We start from the raw sequence: 23,042 nt of genomic DNA on the forward strand, positions 1-23,042 counted from the left end.
CAAACTTCTAAAAAATTATTTTTCAAAATTTTCACTCTAAATAACTCATAAAAATTTAAAAACAACTCCAAATTGTATTCATCTCCAAACACAACTCTAATTTTCAAATACCATTTTCACTTAGATTTTTTTACTTTTTTACCGGAGTTTCACAATTCATATGTCCAAACGCCCACTAATTGTACTCGAGTTTAGTGAAAGGCTCAAAGCAATTATCATTTTTTGAAAGGGCAACCAAAAGATGTCATAATCAATAGATTGATCTAATTGATAAAAAGTCCAATTTCTGTACACTGATAGTGAAGAGAAATTTTACATGACTAAATTAATTGCAATAAAACTGATACTCACCCGGTCCACAATAAGTGACTATTTTACCTTTTTATTTTGATCCAAAATAAGTGTTCATTTACATAATCAAGAAGGAATTAATTTTATTTTTTTAAAATTTACCATTATTTACATATTCCAATGTGTTAATTAGGTAACAATTAATTAAGGTTAATTTGATGAATATATTTTTTTTTCTCTAATAATTCATATTTTCTTAATAGGTATGCCAAAGGTAAAATGGTCAGTTACTCTGACCGGATGAAATAATAAAAAGTGCGCTTATTGAATAAGTTCAAATACATTCATAGCGTTAAATATCCAGACTTGATGACATTCCCCGGATCTAAAACTGCTCGCGGCCTTTTCACATAATTGTTTTTGTGAATTGAAGTCTTATTTAGTGACGAGTCGTTTGGTACATGGTATAAAAATAATAATTTTGAGATAAAATTTGAGATTAACTTTATTCGGATTTTGTTTGGGATATTAGCTAATTTCGAAATAACTTTTATACTATAATTGTGAGACTAGTTTATGCCATATATAGAAGGCGAATAACTAATCACATGGGATATTTCATTGTCGTACCAAACGATCCCTAAAAGTTAAAACAGAAAAAAAAAAGTACTACTCATTGATTAAGTAAGTACAATTATTTATGTCATTTAAAAGTTTCAAATTATGTAGTAAAACCTTTTTATACTGTGTCTGTATAAATACTCGTACTAGAAGAAAACACAAAGGGAGAGAGAAATAGCAAACTAAGCTTCTTTTGCTTCTAATTGTCTCTCTCTATCTATAATATCGAGTTTAATCTTTGAAGCCATGATCAGAAACGTGGGATTGAGGATTGGCTGGACATTCTTCACACTCTTCATCTGTATTCTAATAAGTCTGCTGGTGCTTCTTCTGCACCACACAAGTGCGGCAAATGCACAGCCCTATCCACACAAGACCTGCAACTTTTTCCGAGGAAGTTGGATTAAAGATGAAACTTATCCTCTCTACAACTCAACTCATTGTCCTTTCATTGAACATGAATTCAACTGCCAAGGAAAAGGTCGCCCTGATAAAGCTTACCTTAATTACAGATGGAAGCCCCATGGTTGTTCCTTAACAAGGTACCCCTATAGCTATCTCCATGCCTTAATTTATCCACATGTTATTTTACTACGAGTTTATGTACTATGTACTGTGTAAATAATTTTTACTATCACGATAAGGTAATTAACAACCTCTGACCTTTCATATTAGTCTAATATGTTAACTTGGATGTAATAATCCGCTATAGTTAAATTGAATTTGATAGCTTAAAAACTTTTTTTATACTGTTGAGTCGGATGCACATGATTTAAACTCTTGTACGAACTAATAAAGGCATATATTAACTTGCAGACCATTATTTGGTTTTTCTTAATCTTTCTAGAAAATGCTTGAACCCAATATTAGTTGTGGCTAGATCGAAAGACAGAAGAAGATGGAGGTCGCGTGAGCTGTGATATTATTTTTTCTAATAGGTAATAATATGAGGACACGTTACAAGTCCAAAAAAGTGGCAGGCACAATGATTTTCTGAAAGAAATCTCGAAAACCAAAATGCAATCTTCGCTTTGCCTTGTAATTGGCTAATCCATTTCTCTGTTTTTGCTCCACAAAATGTTTCCCTTTTTCTCTTTTCGCTTCGACGTTTTCTACTATCAACAATTTGCTAAGGGCAGTTTTGTTCAAAGACAAGTTATAATGTGAGTACACTTATATATTTGAATAGTTCTCCCTTTTTGTTCCAATTAGATAATAAACACCTGAATATAATTTAACATGGCATGTTATTTTCTTGCATTTGACTGGAGTGAGTTACATGACTGAAGTAGGTCATGGGTCATGGGCATGGTCAGACCAACTTGCTAAATTTTCGTTTTTATCTTCGTTGAATTAGTTAAAAAGCTCATGCATCTCAACTTGCTAGCTTTCAGTTCTTATCTTTGTTAAAGTAGCTATAAAGTTCAAATCATAAGGATGTCTCTATTATTTACTAGAGTACTATTTTATCTTTGTTCAAATAATCGATTTAGTGGCGTGCATGTCCAAAATTAAAGAAATGACAACTCTAGTGGATTCTTCAAAAGATGGCTACTTTTTGTCTTTATACAGATTTGATGGACGAGCATTCTTGAAGAAATTCAAAGGAAAAAGCATCATGTTCGTAGGAGATTCTCTCAGCAGAAACCAGTGGCAGTCACTTGTTTGCCTTCTTTACACATCAGAGCCAAAAGCCAATTATAATGCAACCAGAGTTGGCGATGTCTCCATTTTCACCTTTTTGGTAATTCCCTTTTTCATTTCTCTTAAATAGCATTTGTTCCATAGTTAGTTCTCACAAAATTATGGTCAATCATGGAATATAGTTGGAGAGAAACTAATAAATTTGAAGTAAAGAGTTTCAATATTTGTGCTTTAATAGTTTTTTTCAGTATCTAAAGTGCACTGATTCGATGTCATTTCTATCTTTATACATAAAAATTCCACCTTGTGATAATGAAGGGTTTGGCTGGATTGCTAAAGCCTAATTAATCAAAATCCAAGCTCTATCTTAAGTTTTGGGGGCCTCAAATGTGAAATTGACGGAAAACGAACTGATTCAGTAACCATGTAAGTGGGTATAGAAAAAGAACATTTTTTCTTATAACCGAGCTGTTCCTATAGTGACATATGAGCAATTGGCTCACGTATCTTATCTAATTGTTAGATCTTTCAGTATCAAAATTATCAGTTTGTTATGAACCACATCCTTGGCCTTAAAGTCCCTCATGGATTAAATTATTTGCTGGAACTGTCTCAACAGATTTATTAGATACAAATCTTTTTTGTATATTTAATTTGGGTATGGAAGAATCCCTCATTTACATGTTTAATTTTATTTCTTGGTGAATACACAGAATATTTTGTTAAATGATAGTAATGAGACTCGAAATCAGGACCTAAACAAATTATACTGAACCGTGGCCCTTTCAGGATTTTGGAGTGAAAGTGATGTTGGACCGGAGTGTATATTTGGTGGATGTTGTGAGGGAAGAAAAAGGCAGAATTTTGAAACTAGACTCAACCGAGGGTGGCAAGTTATGGAAAGGAATTGACATGCTCATATTCAACACTTGGCATTGGTGGAACCGCAGAGGAGTCGCTCAACCGTCAGTTCACTCTTCACACTAGTTGGCTTATTAATTACTTTTATTATAGTTGGTGTAGCCCATAAATATTCTGTGTTCACGTAGGTCCAAAGAAAGACAGTACCCCAAAGGATTCAAGTATACTTATTAGTTACATATATAATCTTAAGAGCCAAAAGTTTTGCTATTTTTCTTTATCTTGCAGATGGGATTACATTAAAACAGGAGAAAAATACTACAAAGACATGGATCGTATGGTTGCTTTTGAGAAGGCCCTACATGCATGGGCCAAGTGGATCGACACCAATATAGATCCTTCAAAACAATTGGTTTTCTTTCAAGGAATTTCACCATCACATTACAAGTAAGAGTAATTAAAAGACACGCCACTCTCATTTACTATACATTTTATTTTATGGGTTCAATCATTTTTAACATAACACTAAGTTTAAGTTTTGAATCAATCTATGTTCGTGTGTCAAAAGAATTTGCTAATTTGATCAATCTATCATTTTTTTTCTCTTTCTTTTCAACAACAGTGGTACTGACTGGAATCAACCAGGCGTGAAATCATGCTCGGGACAGAGGCGGCCGCTAAGTGGATCGATATATCCAGCAGGTCTACCTCCAGCATTAGGGGTGCAGAAGAATGTGTTGAGAACAATTAAGAAGCCAGTGACATTGCTTGATGTGACCAACCTTTCATTACTACGTAAAGATGGGCATCCTTCAATTTATGGAATGGGTGGGAGAACAGGAATGGACTGCAGCCATTGGTGCCTAGCAGGAGTTCCTGATACTTGGAATGAAATACTCTATAACCTTATTCTTTGACTGCTATTTTGTACCATATTAATTCTTCAAACACTTCAATGATTCATGGAACCACTGAAAAACAAAAGAATTCGTTGTCATCAGCGAGAATTTACCTGAGGAAAAGTTGAGAAAATAATAATAGCACTACACAATTTCTTGACAAATTTTGAGTTCATTGTCTATTCGGATCACACCAAAAGTTTTCATGTTACAGATTCTATATAGATCACTTCAAAACAAATATACATGACTCAGTTATTCCCTCCGTTTCTTTTAGTTTGATTTGGCGGAAAGTTTTAAGAAGTTAAAGAAATTTTTATAAAGGAGAATATTGGAATTAAAAATTTACTAAACAGAAAGTAACACTTTTTTAAGCAGATTAAAAAGAAAATAAGAGGTACAAATTTAGATAGAGGGAGTACAAGGCAATTAATTTTCTTCTCTTGTTGCACCCTGAATATCATATGGACTACAAAAATAGGAAGAAAAGAAATTGCAGTAAATTCATGGGGTGCCCTATTTATTGGTCTCGTACCCACTTTCAAAAAAGAGTTTGACTGGTACTCAATTGCTTTTTGGCTGCTTCTTCTTATCTGTTGCTTCTTCTACTCTTTTTTTTCTTCTTCTTCCTTGTCTTAAAATATAGCTCCAAACTTTGAGTTGGGTACTTGTAGATTGTAGTAGAGAAATCGAAAAGTCACCACTGTTAGAAACTAGAGAAAGCTTGCTCGATGGTAACCGCTGGAACCAATGAAATGAATCTCTTGAGAGATAGAAGAATTTTAAATTTAATTTTGAAGTTGTATTAAAAGATAGAAAAACTTCAGATTCCGATTCTGAAGTTGCAATGAACAAATAGAAGAACTTCATATCCCATACAAAAGTTGCATTGAGAATATGTAGAAGAGCTTTAGACCCAATTTCGAAACGATAAATTTGTAATTTCAGAGCAAATTCTGAAATGTTTTCCGAAATGGGTAAATTTTGCAAATTTTGATGCAAGGCGACCCTAAAATCCGGAATATTTGCACTTCCCCAAAAATAATTGTACGAACAAGAAAAATACGAATAAAAGAAGCCTAAGCTAATTTTAGAATGGGCCAAACCCATTGAAAGTGGACTAGAAGTCACATGGCTAGCGGTCCAAAATTTTCAAGCCCAACGAAAGCGTACAATTCTGGTTGTACAAGTGGGCAATATTATGCATGGGAATGTTGGAAGAAAAATCGGAAATAGTCAGATTTACATCTGATAATTAAAAAATACTACAATTTTAAAAGTAACCGAAATTTAAATATTTTTTCATGTAAAGATAAAATTTGAACAAAATACTCTTAAAAATCCAGAAAAATTCCAGCATAATATGCTAGAGTTCTAATTTTTTACATATGAGATTCCAGCCTAATGTGCTGGAATTTCATAATGTGCTAGAGTTCTAACATAATATGCTGGAAGATTATATGTAGGAGCTCCTTAATCCAACATATTATGCTGGAACTTTTCGTGTGCTGGAGTTCCAACATAATATGCTGGAAATTTATATGCGGGAGCTCCATAATTTAGCATATTATGCTAGAACTTTCCGTGTTTCAACAAAATAGTGGCTATTTTTCAATGACTTTGCAAACGTTGGTTATTTTTCAATTACCGATCTGAAAAATGACTAGTCCGTACTATTTTCACGGGAATGTTGGCTATACTAGCGGGCAATATTATGGAAAATAAATGAAGGAAAGAAATCTCGCTGGATAAGGACATAAGATAAAGTATGAGGTGACATGTAATATCATTTGGTAGCCATATGGTCCAAATGTTGGAAATAAATAAAGCAAGGCTATAGCTTTGCTTAGAAGGATCAAATTAAATTGCTGAAACTTCATAAAAACAAATCGTAAACATCAAGAAATAATGAGAACAATTCTTTTCTACCTAATAAGCTAAGGTCACTACACTCAGTACATAACATGAAAATAATTAAAATAAACAATAAAAAAGTGTGCTTGGCTCCAACAATATATATATATATATATCACCATTGATCTAAAGCCTGTATTTCTACAATGAATTACTCATCATATATAAGCACTTGCAGTTTTGATACTTTTCATATTTAATTAATTTCCTTCTTCCCTCTTCTTTGATTTGATGGAAGCTGGACGATATTTCAGCAGTGTATATTTCGTTTATGTTATTTTGTTCGTCTTGTGCCTTCACAACCAGTCAACTAGCGCCGTACTACTAAAGCATTTTAGTCACTCTAGAGGATCAAAAACAAGCAGCTGTGATTTTTTCGAGGGGAGTTGGATTTATGACGATTCATTTCCATTGTACAATTCATCGATCTGTTCTTTTATCGAAGGACAATTCGATTGCCAACGAAATGGACGACCTGATAAACTCTATCTCAAGTACAAATGGAAGCCTACTGCATGTGAATTGCCCAAGTTCGTATAATCAATTATATATACCTCATTGTGTCTAATTAATTTTGGCTAAAACATCCTAGTATATATACAACTATTATTATTTTGGACAGATTTGATGGATTGGATTTTCTGAAGAGGGTGAAGGGGAAGAAGATAATGTTCATAGGAGACTCTTTGAGCCTTAACCAATGGCAATCACTCACATGCATGTTGCATGCAACAGTGCCCCACCTCAGCTTCACAATCCAAAGGATAGGAGACGTCTCTAACTTTGTTTTCCAGGTAAACGTCATTACTAACTTCCGATTTTAAGTTCTATACACTAAAGGTACGGTATATAAAAATATTTATACTGTCGGATCATATATAATTAAAATCATTACAATAAATCTCTATCGTAACTATTATTGATTAATAACCTAGTAAAAATGGTAATTAATCTGCTAGTAAAATTATATACATAGAAAATCTTTAGTAATTATCATAGCTTATATAGTATCTACCATCACTTATGGCCGGTGGCGGAGCTAGAAGTCCGGCTACAAGTTCTACATTTTATTTATGTTAGGTAATTTATTGAATATGTACAAATAATAAATTTAAAACCAATAATTAGCATTTAAAGTTATTGTTCTAAATTTTAGAACTCATAAAGTTAAAATATTGGCTCCGCATTTACTTATTGCACCGTCTGCACGTACGCACCACATATTAACATACTACCCCCACCCCTTATTCTGAGGAAAAGCTTGAATAGAATAACCGAATAGGAGCACCTTGACAAATACAAAATGTGATTTCTTTGAATTTAACTGTAGAACTTCATTTTTTAAAGTTAATTAATTATATTTGGAATTTTGTAGCAGGACTATAACGTTTCTTTGATTTTGTCACGAAACGCCTTTCTGGTAGATTTAGTCAAAGAGAAAATAGGCAGAGTTCTGAAGCTGGATTCAATACAAAATGGCGATGCTTGGAAAGGTTTGGACATGCTCATTTTCAATACATGGCATTGGTGGCTCCACAAGGGAAGCCAACAACCGTAAGCTTTTCTTAATTATTTTGACTTATTTTGTTCTCATGAAAGGTTTGATAGGTATTTGCCTGAATTATCTCTATCATTTTTAGTTTTTTTTTAGTTTTTAGTTTTTTAAAGAAGGACAATATATATTTAGCATAATTAATTTATTTTTTTACTAAAAGAAAAATATAAAATTTTCATATATGGCGAATTCCTTTCTTGTAGAAAAAACTTATATAAATTGAAAGTCATTCCTTCTCACTTTGTAGCGTTCACAATATAGCCCTAAGGGGATAGAGAGTCTTATTTAGGGGAGAATTTATGAGATAAGTGTTATCCTGCCACTTGTGTGAGTTTTTTTACCTCTTTAAGAGTAAATTTTGTGAGGTTGTTCTCTCGATATTTTGTACTATTTATATAGGTGATTGCTCATCTCCTCATTTGAATGTAAGTCAATTGACTAAACTACATTAAATGTTTATATGTTTTTTGGTATATTTCTCTTTTGTTATCTAATTTATCGACATTTAAGATTTACTTTATTAGCTTCTGCATGACATTTAATTATTTCGATCCTAACAAGATTTTCAAAAATACCCACTTTTTTTTCCTTTTTATCGTATCGTGTGAAATTCTCTATATTTGTGGTTTAATTTGATATATTTGTTCCAGATGGGATTTTATCCAAAAAGGAGATCAAATTTATAAAGACATGGATCGTTTGGAGGCCTTCAAGGAAGGACTCAAAACTTGGTCCAAATGGGTAGAATCTAATATTGATCCTTCCAAAACAAGAGTGTTCTTTCAGGGCATCTCTCCAACACATTACAAGTACGCTTATTTACTTTCTTTTCTTTTTGGTATCTTTTTTTCATAGGATTGGTATTAAATTTAATTCATTTGTGTACTTGTGGCTTTAGAATGGAATTGACTGTACCAATTTTAAGAAATTTCTTTGAAATGCAGAGCTGAGATTACTAACCCTATTCGATTGTCACAACTTAATTACAAGTAAACTTTGTCTTTTTCTTTTCCCATATCTTTATTTTAGGTGGTTTAACATAGGCTTTGATTTTGAATTAATTACTATATTTGAAAGGCCGAAAGGTGTTTCAATCCTAAGGATCATTGCGCTGGATTGCTAATCGTGAGTCTATTTTAAACATGTAAAATGAAGTTTTAGGACCCTTATAAAGAAGCTAAATTAAATAAGAGTAATTTATGCAAAATACCCATTGAGCTTAAAATAATTACTCTTTTCTATCCATTTGAAAACTATTTACAATATATCCAACTAAAATTTACTCATTTGGTTTATATTAGCTTGATTTGGCTTGGTTTGACTTTGCTTGAATTGACTTTGTTTGGCTTGGTTTAATAGCTTAGTTTGACTTCATCTGGTTGGTTTTAACTGGGTATTTAAAAAGAATAGGTAAAAGGCAAACCACATGGGCCGGGTAAATTGTCTCCCCCTGGATATTTGCCAAAGATCCCCAAAATAATGAAGTTGGTGGTCCCTGGCCAAATACACACACTTAAAAACACACATTAATAGCGAGAAAGGTGTCCCCTTCCTCTCCTAATTTTCTCGTCCCACCTATAATATATGAGTACTAAAATTTTGTCTTTTGTACTATAACTTTTTCAGCAACTGTGGTCTTTTTGAGACTTCTCAATCTAAGAACTTCCATATAATTACAACCTTTTAGGCAGGGTCTAAAATCAAGTACTAATAAAATATGGCAATTAAAATGTAACTTCTATATAGTGAAAAAGATTTCATACTATAAGTCACGTAAAAGATAACAATAGATAATCGTTCATAAAGTAAGATTATTACTAACCTGGAAGTTAAAATAGATTAGCAACTACAATAGGTTAAAATATACTCCTTCCGTTTCAATTTATATGAACTTGTTTGACTGGGCACGAAGTTTAAGAAAAAATGAAGGCTTTTGGAATTTGTAGTCCTAAACAAGTTAAAAGGGGGTCCAGAGTATTTGTGTGGTTATAAAAATTTCACATTAAGGGTAGAGTTAAAAGTTTAAGCTAAGCTATTTCCAAATGTAGAAAATGGTCATTCTTTTTTAAACGGACCAAAAAAGAAATAGATTCACATAAAGTGAAACGGAGTAACTATCATCTTTGTACTTTTACTATATATAAAAGTTAATCTAAAGTTTTATTGTCACCTGGGAGTGGTAGGGGTATTGAGGATATCTGAGAGTTTTTGCTTATTTTCTAATGTTTTTATGGGACCACATATATCAGTGGGCAAGAATGGAATGGTAGCAAGGCAAATAGTAATTGCAATGGAGAGACCCAACCAATTAGTGGGTCAATTTATCCAGGTGGACACATGGCAGCAGCAACCGTGGTGAAGGAAGTGTTAAGTAACATGTCAAAGCCAGTGACATTACTTGATATCACACTACTTTCTCAGCTAAGAAAAGATGGACACCCTTCCATTTATGGTATTAATGGCACAAAGGGGAAGGGCAATGATTGTAGTCATTGGTGTCTTGCCGGTGTACCTGATACTTGGAATCAACTCTTTTACACTCTTCTTGTTAACAAAGGCAAATCAAATACTATATGAAACAACTTCATTTTCAAGCGGAGGCGGTTTCAAAATTCTAATATTGTGGGAGTTTGAGTATGTCATTTTAACACTATATATATATATATATATATGATTTATTGGAGTCCGAGCTATAGCTACTCAGTTTGAATGAATCCATAAAATATACTAATGCTAGATCCATAAATTATGTGGGTCGTACGTTCAAACTTCAAACTAACATGAAAACGGACAAAAGTACTATTTTATCATGAATAACATTTTATTTGCTGTCTTCATAACAAACAAATATAAATGCTCTCAACAAACTTTATCTCTGGCTAGCGCAAAGATTAAAAAATAACTATTTGTATTTAGTTGGTAATCACATATATTCAACGACGGTGTTACTTGTGATAATTCAATTAATGGAATCATCATAGCCACATAGGTCATCGCATAATAGACCTTAGGTGTTAAGATCTACTCCCTCTGTTCCAGTTTATGTGAACTTATTTCCTTTTTGATCCGTTCCAAAAAGAATGATCCATTTCTAAATTTGGAAACAATTTAGCTTAAACTTACAATTCTACCCTTAATGAGAAGTTTTTATAACCACACAAATACTCTGGCCCCTTTTTGATTTGTTTAGGACAACAAATTTCAAAAGTCTTCCTTTTTTCCTTAAATTTTCTCAGTCAAACAGGTTCACATAAATTGGAACGAATGGAGCAGTAAATTATCTTAATTAATTAGATAAAGGATTAGTTAGCTTCATAGGTTATCATAGCCTCATAGGTCATAGCATAATAGGCCTTAGGTGTTAACAGTAGATTGTCGTAATTATATGAATGATCTACACATTCCTGAACCAAAGTGTGGTTCTTTTGGATTAAATCGACACAAATAGGTTAAAAAAAAAATTGTGCACCATTTTATATATAGCGCGGTTATTTACTGCGCTATACCTTAACGGCACGTTTGTCCGTTAAGATATAGCGTGGTGAATAACCACGCTATATTTGAACTCAATTATATTTGAACTCAAAAATGGTGGGAGGTATAGCGCACATATAAGACGCGCTATAGTATAGCGCTTACTATATATGCGTTATACCTACTTAAAAAAGCGGGTCTCCATCTTCCCGACTAGAAAACCAGTAACCCCCCTCTATATTTGAACTCAAAATTGGCGGGAGGTAAGCAAAAAACCTCCATTGGAACCCACCCGTCCCACAAAAGTGTATCTTCTCCGTATTGTAGCAAACTAACACCGGATCCAAGGCGTTGTCGTGTAGTGGGTCTCGTCTATTGCTCGTTTCGGGCCCCAAATCATCAAATTTTCACATTTTAAAAAACTTTAAATCGAGGTATTCCGACTTACGTTTTGGTAAAACTCATGTATAAAAATTGCGTATTAGTTATTTTTTACTGTGGTCTATGTTTTTTCGTGATTGTTTTGTGATTTAGTAAAATAGATAAATTATTATTTTATGAATAATTAATGTTATTTGGATTTTATTGTTGTACGTATATTAATATGTGACTTTATTATTGTTTAGTGCCATTTAGCGTTATGTTGTGCCCGTAATTGTAATGTAGTGCCCGTAATTATAATGTACTGCCCATTAGTGTAGTAAAACTAATAATAAATTTTAGCTAATGGTAGTTGACTTTGTATAAACTAACATATGAAATATTAATATAGAAAATTTATCAACCTAAGTATTTGTTATATGAATAATTACTAAATTATATTTGTAGTTATTAAAATTAATCATTTAATTATATGTTAACCCCCAAAATATCTGAAAAAGATGATAGTTCAAACACAAACTCTCTCGAATTTTAGTCAACAAATATAAGAAATAACATAAAAAATAACAATATTTGTCAAACTAAGTATTTTTATATGAATACTTATTAATTATATCATATATAGATATAAAAATTAATTATTTAATTCTATTATACGCAAAAATAGCTGAGTAAGAAACAAACATATAAAATAATAAACTAACATATAAAATAATAAACTAACAAATAAAATAATAAACTAACATATAAAATAATAAACTAACATATAAAATAATAATATAGAAAATGTATCAACCTAGGTAATAATATAGTAAAAATATCGGTTAAATATTAATATAAAAGAGATTGCAATTTGTTTAAAGATATTAAGCAATCAAAAAGAAAAATATTTTAATTAATATTGTTCAATTTACAGACATCGTCATAGAGGTTCCCCCTGTGCATCCCGGACCTGCATCTCGAGAGCTACTGTTGCTACAAGGCAATCATAGGCCTTCATACATCAGGGATGGGCAGTGTCTGCCCCAGACATTCCTCCCCATACATATAGACGATATGTGTGAGTTCATTAGGGACCACCCACTCCATCCCCGTATAGTCAGACGCCTTCAGGATACGGGTTTCTACAGGATCATAGAGATCGGCTGGTTGCAGTTCGACTGGGCGTTGATCAAGGCTATGATAAAGCGGTGGTGACCGGAGACGCTCACGTTTCATCTACCCATCGGCGATGCTACCATCACGCTTGAGGGCATGGAGGTTCTTTTCGGGCTACTGATAAGTGGAGATTTTGACTACTTATTAGCGTCTTTTAGCTTTCGTTTTAGTCCCAAAAGCATTTAATTATGTTCCCAAAAACTGATGAAATATGCTTAATCGCAGGAATATTGGAAGATGAGCTCCCAAGATGAAATCCAACTCAACAATGAGTAATCTGAACTCAAGAACAAAAATAGGCACAAAAGCTCAGAAGTGCGGACCGCAGAATATCATCTGCGGCCGCATGTCGTGAAGAAATTCTCATCAGAGAAATGTGAAAAGAGTGGTCCGCACATACATTGTGCGGCCGCAGAAGCTGGATTAGAGCAAAAGTTAAAGAGCCACGCGACTGCACTCAGAATTGTGCGGACCGCAGAAGAGCAAGGTGCAGCCGCACTCAGAATTGTGCGGCTGTAAATCAGAATTATGCGGCCGCAGATTTTCACTCCTGTCAAGTTGAAGAAAAGTGCGGACGGCACATAGAATTGTGCGGTTGCAGAACCTCCGAAAGGGCATTTTTGCCCGAAAATTCCAGCTTTGTATAAATAGAGGAGGTTCACTTTTTAGGTTAACTTTTGACATCAGCTGCTATAGTAGACAGTTTCTTTTACTCTTTTTAGTAGTTTTTGATATTTTGAGCTTTTTGAATACCGATTTCATCATTTTAATTATCAATATGGGTTTAATTTTCATTTCTTCTCCTGTTTCTTCTAGTTTAAGCATGAGTAGCTAAATTTTCACTAGGGTTGTGACTCAACCCTAGTGTGTAAACTTAATGGGTGTTTGATTTATTACTTGTTTATGGTTGGGTGTTTATTATCTAACCTTGTTCTTATTTTTATTCGAAGAATTAATAGTTGCACATTAATTCATGCCTATTTGACTTAGTCTCTACTTGAGAAAGAGAGACTTAGTCTAGGAAAGCTTGGCTAGCAAGAAATTGGGTCAATCGAGAGATTGATAAGCCCAATTAAAGGGTTGAACCTAGAGATAGTAAAACTCGACTTGAGCTTCTTATCAACTATTTTGTTCAATACCCATTTGGACTTGAGAAATCCAAATTGGGCAAAATCACTATCTGACCGAGAGGTATTGAGTGAGTACTTGAGTGTTGATAGCTATAATACACCCCGACAAATAAAACAAGCTTTAAAGTTTATAACCCATTAGGCAAACACCTAGGTGAAGGTCATAGCCTTAGCCCTTTTATATCATTTGAAAAACAACAAAAAACAATTTCTTAGTTTCATTCTTTAAATCGCAATCGTAGTTTAATTTAGATTTTTAAGCAAAACCAAATATTGCGGTAGTGCAAATTTAGATATACAAACTCACGCGCTAAGATATATACTACTAACACCCATTCATATAGCTCCCTGCGGAATTCGACCCCAACTCTTGTTGGGTATTACTATTGCATCGACTGTTTTCATAACCTCAAAGAGAGGAGTGAAATTGGACGAGATCAATTTTTGGCGCCGTTGCCGGGGAGCTAAAAAATGGTGTTAGCTATATAGTTAGGTGTGTTTTTGGGATATCTTCTTTTCCTTCCTTGTTACTAAAGTGTGAGTGTTATAGGTGCAATCATGGAAAACAACAATCTCAGAAACATAGCTGTGGGGGATGTGGATGTTGAGGATGATCAAATGGATGAGATCCCTCTTGAACCTCAGGCTAATAGACGAGGCCGGCCACCTCAAGAAAATGTACCTGCTCCACCCCCACCTCCACCACGAGCGGCTCCACACCGGGTGTTGCCGAATGAAGGGTATGCAAGTACTATAGTCCCTCCCCGTATTAGGCAGGCAACTTCCAAATAACCAACGTGATGCTCACTTTGCTCGAGCAACACGGGTTCTTCACCGGTGCACCGGGTCAAAATGTATATAAACATTTGAAGGGGTTCGTAGATACGTGTTGGGGGAGCAAACAAACAAATGTCTCCGAGGATGCTTTGAGGCTAAGGCTTTTTCCCTTCTCTTTACGAGGAAAAGATTTAGATTGGTTGGAACGTTTGCCAAATCATTCCATTCATAATTGGGATGAACTAGCAGAGAAATTTATTTCAAAGTATTTCTCTCCCGGGCACATGGCTATTCTTCGGGATGAAATTCTAGTATTCAAGCAAGAGCCCAATGAACCACTGCACGAGATATGGGAAAGGTATAGAACAATGGTAAAAGAGTACCCTAACAATGATATGACGGAGAACATGATTCAACAAACTTTCTATCGGGGGATCAATACCACCAACCAATGTGTAGTGAACTCACTTGCCGGTGGGAACTTCATGACTACGCCCTATGCGGAGGCGTGTGATATTTTGGATGAGATGGCGGATACTTCATCGGCGTGACAATCTAGATCCAATGTTCCACAAGGTGATACAAATGTGATTCTTCTTCATAAAGAGTTACATGACCATGGGCAAGCCATAGCCGAGTTAACAATCACCATGAACCAATTGGCAAAGGCTCAACTTTAACAAGTACAAAACCCGAGGCAAGTCAATGTTATGGAGGGAGTCAATATGAAGGTAAAAAAGAGAAGAACAAGAAGTTCACAAGTGCAACAAAGAGTGGACAATCTTGTGAAAGATGATAGTGGATTTGATCAAGGTGATTCTTACAATGATCAAGAAGAAGAGGTCCAATATGTGAACAACTTTCAAGGGCAAAGAAACAACTTCCAAGGCCCTAGTCAACAACAATGGAGACCTTCAAATAATCAAGGCAATTGGAATTCTAACAACCAAGGTAATTGGAATAGTGGAAATAATCAAGGCAATTGGAGTGGAAGCAATAATCAAGGGAATTGGCAAAACAATAACAATCAAGGCAATTGGAGAGGCAACAACCAAGGTGGGTGCAACAATCAGGGGTCGGGTTTTCAAAGGACCCCGATGAATCAACAACCGAGCAACCCACCTCCTTATTCTTCTCATGGTCCTAGTTCCTCCAATAATGAAATGGGTCGTATTGAGAACATATTCAAGCAAATGATAGAGAAGAATGCCGATTCTGATGCCCAACTTGCTTCACACAACACGTCAATCTAAAACTAAGAAATTCAAATGGGTTAAATCTCTCAAGCTTTAAATTATCATCCTAAGGGGGCACTACCAAGTGATACAGTGGTAAATCCGAAGGGTGGAAACAATACGGGGCATGCCATGGCCGTTACTACAAGAAGTGGAAGAGGTGGGAATGCACCTACCTCAAGTCAAAGGCAACTTGTGGATGATGAGCAACTGGTGGAGGAAGAGGAGATCCCAAATAATATTGTGCACGCAAATGAGGAAGTGCGGATTGATATTAATGACACGGTGGAAGAGACTCAAGAGGATGTGAACCTATCTGGGGATCATGTAATTGACATACCTGAACCGGTAGTGCAAAAAGCTAAGGCACCATTGCATAAGACACCTCCTCCCTATCCTCAAAGTCCTACCAGGAAAAACGGCGAGAATCAATTCAAAAGGTTTGTTGATATGATGAAGAGCCTCTCGATAAATTTGCCATTAGTTGAAGCATGGAGAAAATGCCCGTATATGTAAAGTTTATGAAGGACTTGGTGACAAAGAAGCGGTCGATGAATTTTAAAACTATCAAAGTCACTCACCAAGTGAGTGCAATTGTGCATTCGATGGTTTCTAAGCTAGAAGATCCCGGTGCTTTCACAATCCCTTGTACCATTGGAAGTGCAGAGTTTGCAAAAGCTCTTTGTGATCTTGGGATGAGTATCAATTTGATGCCCTATTCGGTTTTCAAGATATTGGAAATTGGGCAACCAAGACCCACATCTATGAGATTACAAATGGACGATCGTACAATGACGAGATTGTTGGGGGTGATTGAGGATGTATTGGTTCGAGTTGACAAGTTCATTATCTCGGCGGATTTTGTTATTCTTGATTGTGAAGTGGTCTATGAGGTCCCGATTATTCTTGGTAGACCTTTCCTTGCTACGGGGAAGGCTCTTGTTGATGTGGAAGCCGGTGACCTCACTTTCCCGGTGGGTGATGAAAAGGTAGTGTTCCATGTGTGCAAATCTATGAGGCAACCAAATAGAAATGAAGTGTGTTCGTTCGTAGACTTGGTGACCGATATGATTATTGATGATACAAGTGCCACGATTAATGTGGGTGACATGATGGAGGACGTCTTGCTAAATTTTGATGATGACGAGATGGATGGCTTCATGGAATGTGTTAATTCTTTGCAAGGAATGGGGTCGTATAACTATGTACCCCGGAAACTTTCCTTGGATCTTGAGAATAGGAAAACTCCTCCTACAAAGCCTTCAATTGAAGAGCCTCCTATCTTGAAGTAAAGCCATTGCCTCCACATCTCAGGTATGAATTCCTTGGCCGTTGTTCTACTTTACCAATTATTCTTTACTCTTGTTTGACTAACGTGCAGGTTGACTCTACATTAGCGGTGCTCCCCAAGAGGAAGAAAGCTATTGGGTGGACTTTGGCGGATATTCTAGGAATAAGCCTCTCATTTTGCATGCACACGATTAACTTGGAGGACGATGCCAAACCATCCATTGAACATCAAAGGAGACTCAATGAAGCCATGCAAGACGTGGTCAAAAAGGAGATTATGAAATGGTTGGATGCCGGGGTGGTCTACCCTATTTCCGACAGTTCATGGACTTCTCCGGCGCAATGTGTCCCAAAGAAGGGTGCATAACTGTGGTCACTAATGATAAGAACGAGTTGATTCCCTCAAGAACGGTGACCGGGTGGAGAGTGTATATGGACTATCGGAAGCTAAACAAAGTCACAAGGAAAGATCATTTTCTGCTCCCTTTTCTAGACCAAATGCTTGATACGTTGGCCGGTCATGCTTACTATTTCTTTCTAGATGGATATTCAGGCTACAACCAAATCCTTATTGCCCCGAAAGTTCAAGAAAAATAACTTTCACTTGTCCCTATGGCACTTTCGCTTTCAAGCAGATGCCATTTGGCTTGTGTAATGCACCGACCACTTTTCAACGGTGTATGATGGAGATCTTTATGGATATGGTAGAGGACTACCTTGAAGTCTTCATGGATGACTTTTCGGTAGTCGGGGATTCCTTTGATGATTGTTTGGCAAATTTGGATAAAGTATTGGCAAGGTGTGAAGAAACGAACTTGGTGTTGAATTGGGAGAAATGACATTTCATGGTCGAGGAGGGCATTGTCCTTGGCCAAAAAATTTCAAAGAAGGGTATTAAGGTCGACAAGGCAAAAATAGAGGTGATTTCTAAACTTCCACCTCCAACATACGTGAAAGGAGTGAGAAGTTTCTTGATAGCAAAAGATACCCAAACTATTAGATCCTTTTCATAAAAATAAGGGTAAGGAGCAATTTTATCCATTTCTAAATGTACACCCAATGGATTATTGGATCCATATTGATGCAATGCGGCCAGATGAAGAAGACTGGCGCCTACTAAAATAAAGGGGAGTAAATGATGAAGACTAAATAATTTTTTCCAAAGTGGTGAACCCCTTGTGCAAGCTTTTGGAGAAAGATGCTAAATTTCACTTCAATGATGATTGCATGAGATCCTTTGAATTGCTCAAGTTCAAGTTGACAACAACTCCCATCATCACCGTTCCTAATTGAAGTATTCCTTTTGAGCTCATGTGCGATGCTAGTGATGTAGCGGTTGGAGCAGTTTTGGGGCAACGTATCAACAAGATTTTTCATCCGGTCTACTATACTAGTAAGACCATAAATGATGCCCAAGTCAATTACACTGTTACCGAAAAGGAGCTCCTTGCCATTTTGTTTTCTATTGAGAAGTTTCGCCTATAATTGATGGGTGCAAAGGTTATTGTTCATACGGATCATGCGACACTTTGCTATCTTATAAGCAAGAAAGATTGAAAAGCTCGGTTGATGAGATGGGTGCTATTGTTGCAAGAGTTTGATATTGATATCCAAGATCGAAAAAGGAGTAAAAATCAAGTGGCGGACCACTTGTCTCATTTGGAGGAGGAGGGGAGGCCGCATGATGGCCTTGAAATCAATGACTCCTTCCCCGATGAGCAACTCTTGGATATTTCAATGAAGGAGGTGCCATGGTTCACTGATCTAGCAAACTTCCATGTGTGTGGAATCATCCCGGATGAGTTCTCTTCAAATCAAAAGAAGAAGCTCAAACGGGATTGTCAAGACTATTATTGGGACGAGCCTTACCTCTTCCGGATTTGCACGGATGGGGTAATTAGAAGATGTGTACCGAATGAAGAGAAAAATATTATTCTTGAGGCTTGTCATTCTTTGCCTTATGGTGGTCACCATGGCGGAGCGAGAACGGCGGCTAAAGCGCTAAGTTGTGATTTCTATTGGCCTACTCTTTATAAAGATGCAAGTGATATGGTGAAAAGATGTGATTAATGCCAATGGGATGGTGGAGTCTCGAAGAATAATGAAATGCCTCTCACTACCATATTGGAGATTGATATCTTTGACGTATGGGGTATTGACTTCATAGGTCCTTTTGTGAGTTCTTGTGGAAACGCCTACATCTTAGTCGTAGTTGATTATGTATCTAAATGGGTTGAGGCCGTTGCTCTACCCAATAATGAAGCGAGAAATGTGGTGGCATTTTTGAAGAAGAATATTTTCACAAGATTTGGTATGCCACGGGCTATCATAAGCGATGGGGGTCAAATTTTTGTAACAAGACTTTTGACACCTTGCTTAGCAAATATGGTGTCACTCATAATGTTATGACTCCCTATCATCCTCAAGCTAGAGATCAAGTGGAAGTCTCCAACCAGGAGATAAAGAGTATCTTGTCCAGAACAGTGAATGCTAACCGGACGGATTGGTCAAAGAAGCTTGATGATGCACTATGAGCTTATCGAACTGCTTTCAAAATTCCTACCGAGATGTATCCATACCAGTTGGTGTTTGGAAAAGCTTGTATTCTTCCGGTGGAACTTGAGCACAAAGCCATGTGGGCTTTAAAGAAGTTGAATCTTGATTGGGATGCATCCGCTAACTTGCGGGTTGCACATTTGAATGAATTGGATGAGTTATGGTACCATGCATATGCAAGTTCGTCCTTGTACAAAAGAGACAATGAAGTACCTTCATGACAAATACATCCGAAACAAGGAGTTCAAGGTGGGAGATCTTTTTTTGTTGTTCAACTCACGATTGAAGATGTTTCCCGGAAAGCAGAAATCCAAATGGAGTGATCCCTTTGAAATTGTGTGTATGACACCTTTTGGTGCATTGGACTTGAAGAACAAAAATGATGAGGTATTCCGAGTCAATGGTCACCGGGTGAAGTATTATTTAGGACAAACTGATGATGGCCATGTGGTGGAACTTATTCATTTGAAGTGTTGATAATCTGCGTCGTGCCGCGACGTTGAATCAGGAACTTCTTGGGAGGCAACCCATCTTTTCTTTTTCTTTTTCTTTTTCTTTTTCTTTTTCTTTTCTTCTTTTGTAGATAGATGTTATTTTGTGCTAACTGGATTTGAAGTGTGTTTCTGGAATGAGTGTGCTTTACAGGAACTGTGCACAGAAAAATTGGCTAAGTGTGGAAAAAGTACGGACCACACAATTTTAAATGCTACAACAGAAGGCAACTGCGGCCGCACAAATTGAGATGAGAAATACAAACTCTCTGAAGTTTGGTCTGTCAGAGAATTGGCCATTTTGCGGCCGCACATTGAATTCTAAAACTGTACAAGTTTTTCCCTCTCTGAGCACACTAAATTCTAAAACTTGGAAATCATCTGTTCAATCATCTGCCACACTCCATACACATTTGTGATCACTTAGTTGCACTCCTTCATATCTGGTATGTTTAATTTCTCATAGAAATTTTCACTTTTTAGTTAAATTTATAATTTGTTAGATAGTTTTAGGCCATTTGTCAATAAATTTCAATTTTACTACCATGTGGGGGTTAATGTGTAATGGGTCAACTACTAATTGCTTTATGGGGACTGGGTAAACTCATTTCCATGCTTAATTGTTAATACCATGTTGAATCTGTGCAAAAACTTGAAAACCCTAGAAGTCTGATCGTTTTGATTTCTGAAATCTGCGGTTGCACAAGAAATTGTGCAGTCTGCATAAGTTATAATCTAGGGTCTTTGGTTAATTAATTTTTGTGCCCGCACTTGAAATTGTGCGGACCGCAGAAACTCCATCGCTAGGCCAATCTCTGTCATCAGAGAGTTGGCACTTTTGAGAATTCTAATGTGCGCCCGCAATGAGAAATGTGCGGACCGCATTTCAATTCTGCGGTCGCACTCAAAATTGTGCGGACCGCAGTTCCATCTCTGTGGTCGCACTTCCAAATTATGCGGTCCGCACAACCCAGTCTGTGGTCGTACTTGAAATTGTGCGGACCACACTTCCCCATCCTGCACTCATGTTCTGCAATGTGCTATACTGTCTGTGTTTAATTGAATTACAACTGACTTCTGATGTTGCTTGTTACAAAAAATGGTCAGATCTTGATGTCATGGTGACACTTCAAAGGGGAGGGTGAGCCTTCCAGAGGCAGAGGCAAAAGCAATTTACCCCTCACCCCTTAAAGGGTAATCAGCAAGAAAGCTACAATAGGCTGAGGACGACAACCTAAGCCCTCCGAATCTAGTTCATATGCCCCATCTCAAGAAGCATAGAAGGGCGACTCAGTGCAAGAGCAGCCTGTTGTTCAATCACAGCCATAGGGAAGGTTCCATCTTAGAGACGAACCTTCCTCCTCACATAGTACTTCCGAGGGTTCGGAGAGTGCAAGTCAGGCTTTAGAGCCCTCTGCTACACCTATCCCTAAGGCACCAGCAGTTACTATTAATGATCTTCCGGACGATGGTCGAGGGGGTGATACTATCGTTGCCGGCCTTGATAGGTCAAAGAAGAAAGAGGTCTGGGAGGACCCTTTTATGAGCCTATCTGCCTTCACAAGCTTTAGTGATTGGTGGCCGGTGAGATCGCTCACTCTAGAGCAACAATTCCAACTCAAAGATCTTGACAAGTACAATCCAGAAGTGTTGAGGCAATTCCGAGAGAGAAAAGGTTGGATGTGGTTCACCTAGTCAATTATGGACGCCAAAGAGTATTTGGTCTGGGAGTTCTATGCCAATGTGGCACATATCAAGAAAGGGACCAAAGATACTAAAGTGTGAAATCTGAAGGTGCGGTTCGACCAGTGCAGTACTTGGAGAAGCTGGCGATGGGTGATGCAGCTCGCCCTTGGCTAGTTGAGCTTCTTGCAGCCCCGGGGCCACCACCACCATGGATAACTACAGGGGTTCCTATTCAGCGAAACACCCTAAATTTCAAGGCGAAGGGATGGCAGACCTTCATATGCAGCAGACTAGACCCGTTCCAGAACGATAAAAACTTACCTATTCCACGGGCAGTTCTAGTCGCCTCTATTATGGCCGGGTACCCGATCAATGTGGGTGCCGTGATGTCGGCCAACATGTTAGTGTTTGCCATACAGGCTGATACTTCCTACCCGTACCCCAACGCCATCACTGAGTACCTTACGGATGCACAGGTAGAGCCCAGAGACTATGACACAAAGGTTCGGGCAAAGAATCCCCTCTCTTGGTATTCTTTGATGGATGCACACAACCCCAAGAGAAAGGGTCATCCGACTACTACTGTAGGCCAGTTTGATAGCCATCGGTGGTGGGTATAGAGACAGCTGATATGCCATCCACTTCAGCAGAGCATTCTACCAGTGCAACTGCCATGCCCCCACCTTCAGCCTCAGTACCTCCCACCTCGGCTTTGAAGCTGGTATCGATTCCATCTGCTCTACTCTCTATGCTGCGAGTCTCCTAGACACTGGCGAGCCTTAACAACTGGATGCAGACAGCTACTTCAAAGCTGTCTGACATATCTAGTCAGGTTGCAACACATTCATCCTCGCCGGCACCCCAGATTCCTCCCACAGTCTAATAAACATTGAAGAAGATTCTGGACAACCAGAGCACTATCATGTCTACTCTGGTACAACATGGGTCAGTGATTGAAGAATTGGGAAAATAAGTAAAGAAGATGCGAGAGTCACAACTTCGAAGAAATCAATGGATAAGCTCTAGCGACAGGTCACCAAGCTTGCAGCAGCCGGAGATATTCTATTCGACTTGTAGAT

The 23,042-nt window shown here is 36.9% G+C and overlaps 2 protein-coding genes across 3 annotated transcripts; both read left to right on the plus strand.

Moving 5' to 3' along the window:
• The first annotated feature begins 1,047 nt into the window (after window positions 1–1,047).
• On the plus strand, window positions 1,048–4,480 carry LOC107790501 (protein trichome birefringence-like 41). Its single transcript, XM_016612424.2, has 5 exons — window positions 1,048–1,454; window positions 2,485–2,656; window positions 3,346–3,521; window positions 3,706–3,864; window positions 4,040–4,480. Exons 1-5 carry the CDS (start codon window positions 1,159–1,161, stop codon window positions 4,332–4,334), a joined length of 1,098 nt encoding a protein of 365 aa, XP_016467910.1. The 5' UTR covers window positions 1,048–1,158; the 3' UTR covers window positions 4,335–4,480.
• Window positions 4,481–6,315: 1,835 nt separating this feature from the next.
• LOC107790500 (protein trichome birefringence-like 41) lies at window positions 6,316–10,405 on the plus strand. Of its 2 annotated transcripts, none has more exons than XM_016612421.2 (5): window positions 6,316–6,760; window positions 6,853–7,024; window positions 7,606–7,784; window positions 8,436–8,594; window positions 10,035–10,405. In XM_016612421.2, exons 1-5 carry the CDS (start codon window positions 6,462–6,464, stop codon window positions 10,360–10,362), a joined length of 1,137 nt encoding a protein of 378 aa, XP_016467907.1. In that variant the 5' UTR covers window positions 6,316–6,461; the 3' UTR covers window positions 10,363–10,405. The 2 variants fall into 2 exon arrangements, with proteins under 2 accessions (XP_016467907.1, XP_016467908.1); XM_016612422.2 differs by having other exon boundaries at window positions 6,321–6,760; window positions 7,609–7,784.
• The last annotated feature ends 12,637 nt before the right edge of the window (window positions 10,406–23,042 follow it).

The sequence above is a fragment of the Nicotiana tabacum genome, chromosome 2 (assembly GCF_000715075.1).
Source record: "Nicotiana tabacum cultivar K326 chromosome 2, ASM71507v2, whole genome shotgun sequence".
Taxonomy (NCBI): domain Eukaryota; kingdom Viridiplantae; phylum Streptophyta; class Magnoliopsida; order Solanales; family Solanaceae; genus Nicotiana; species Nicotiana tabacum.

Bases quoted from the DNA above. Each gene is read 5' to 3' on its own strand.
- LOC107790501 (XM_016612424.2), top strand. From the start codon at position 1,159: ATGATCAGAAACGTGGGATTGAGGATTGGCTGGACATTCTTCACACTC. The intron at 2,657-3,345 runs GTAATTCCCTTT...TGGCCCTTTCAG, and splicing joins TCTCCATTTTCACCTTTTTG to GATTTTGGAGTGAAAGTGAT. The intron at 3,865-4,039 runs GTAAGAGTAATT...TTTCAACAACAG, and splicing joins ATTTCACCATCACATTACAA to TGGTACTGACTGGAATCAAC.
- LOC107790500 (XM_016612421.2), top strand. From the start codon at position 6,462: ATGGAAGCTGGACGATATTTCAGCAGTGTATATTTCGTTTATGTTATT. The intron at 6,761-6,852 runs GTTCGTATAATC...TATTTTGGACAG, and splicing joins ACTGCATGTGAATTGCCCAA to ATTTGATGGATTGGATTTTC. The intron at 8,595-10,034 runs GTACGCTTATTT...CACATATATCAG, and splicing joins ATCTCTCCAACACATTACAA to TGGGCAAGAATGGAATGGTA.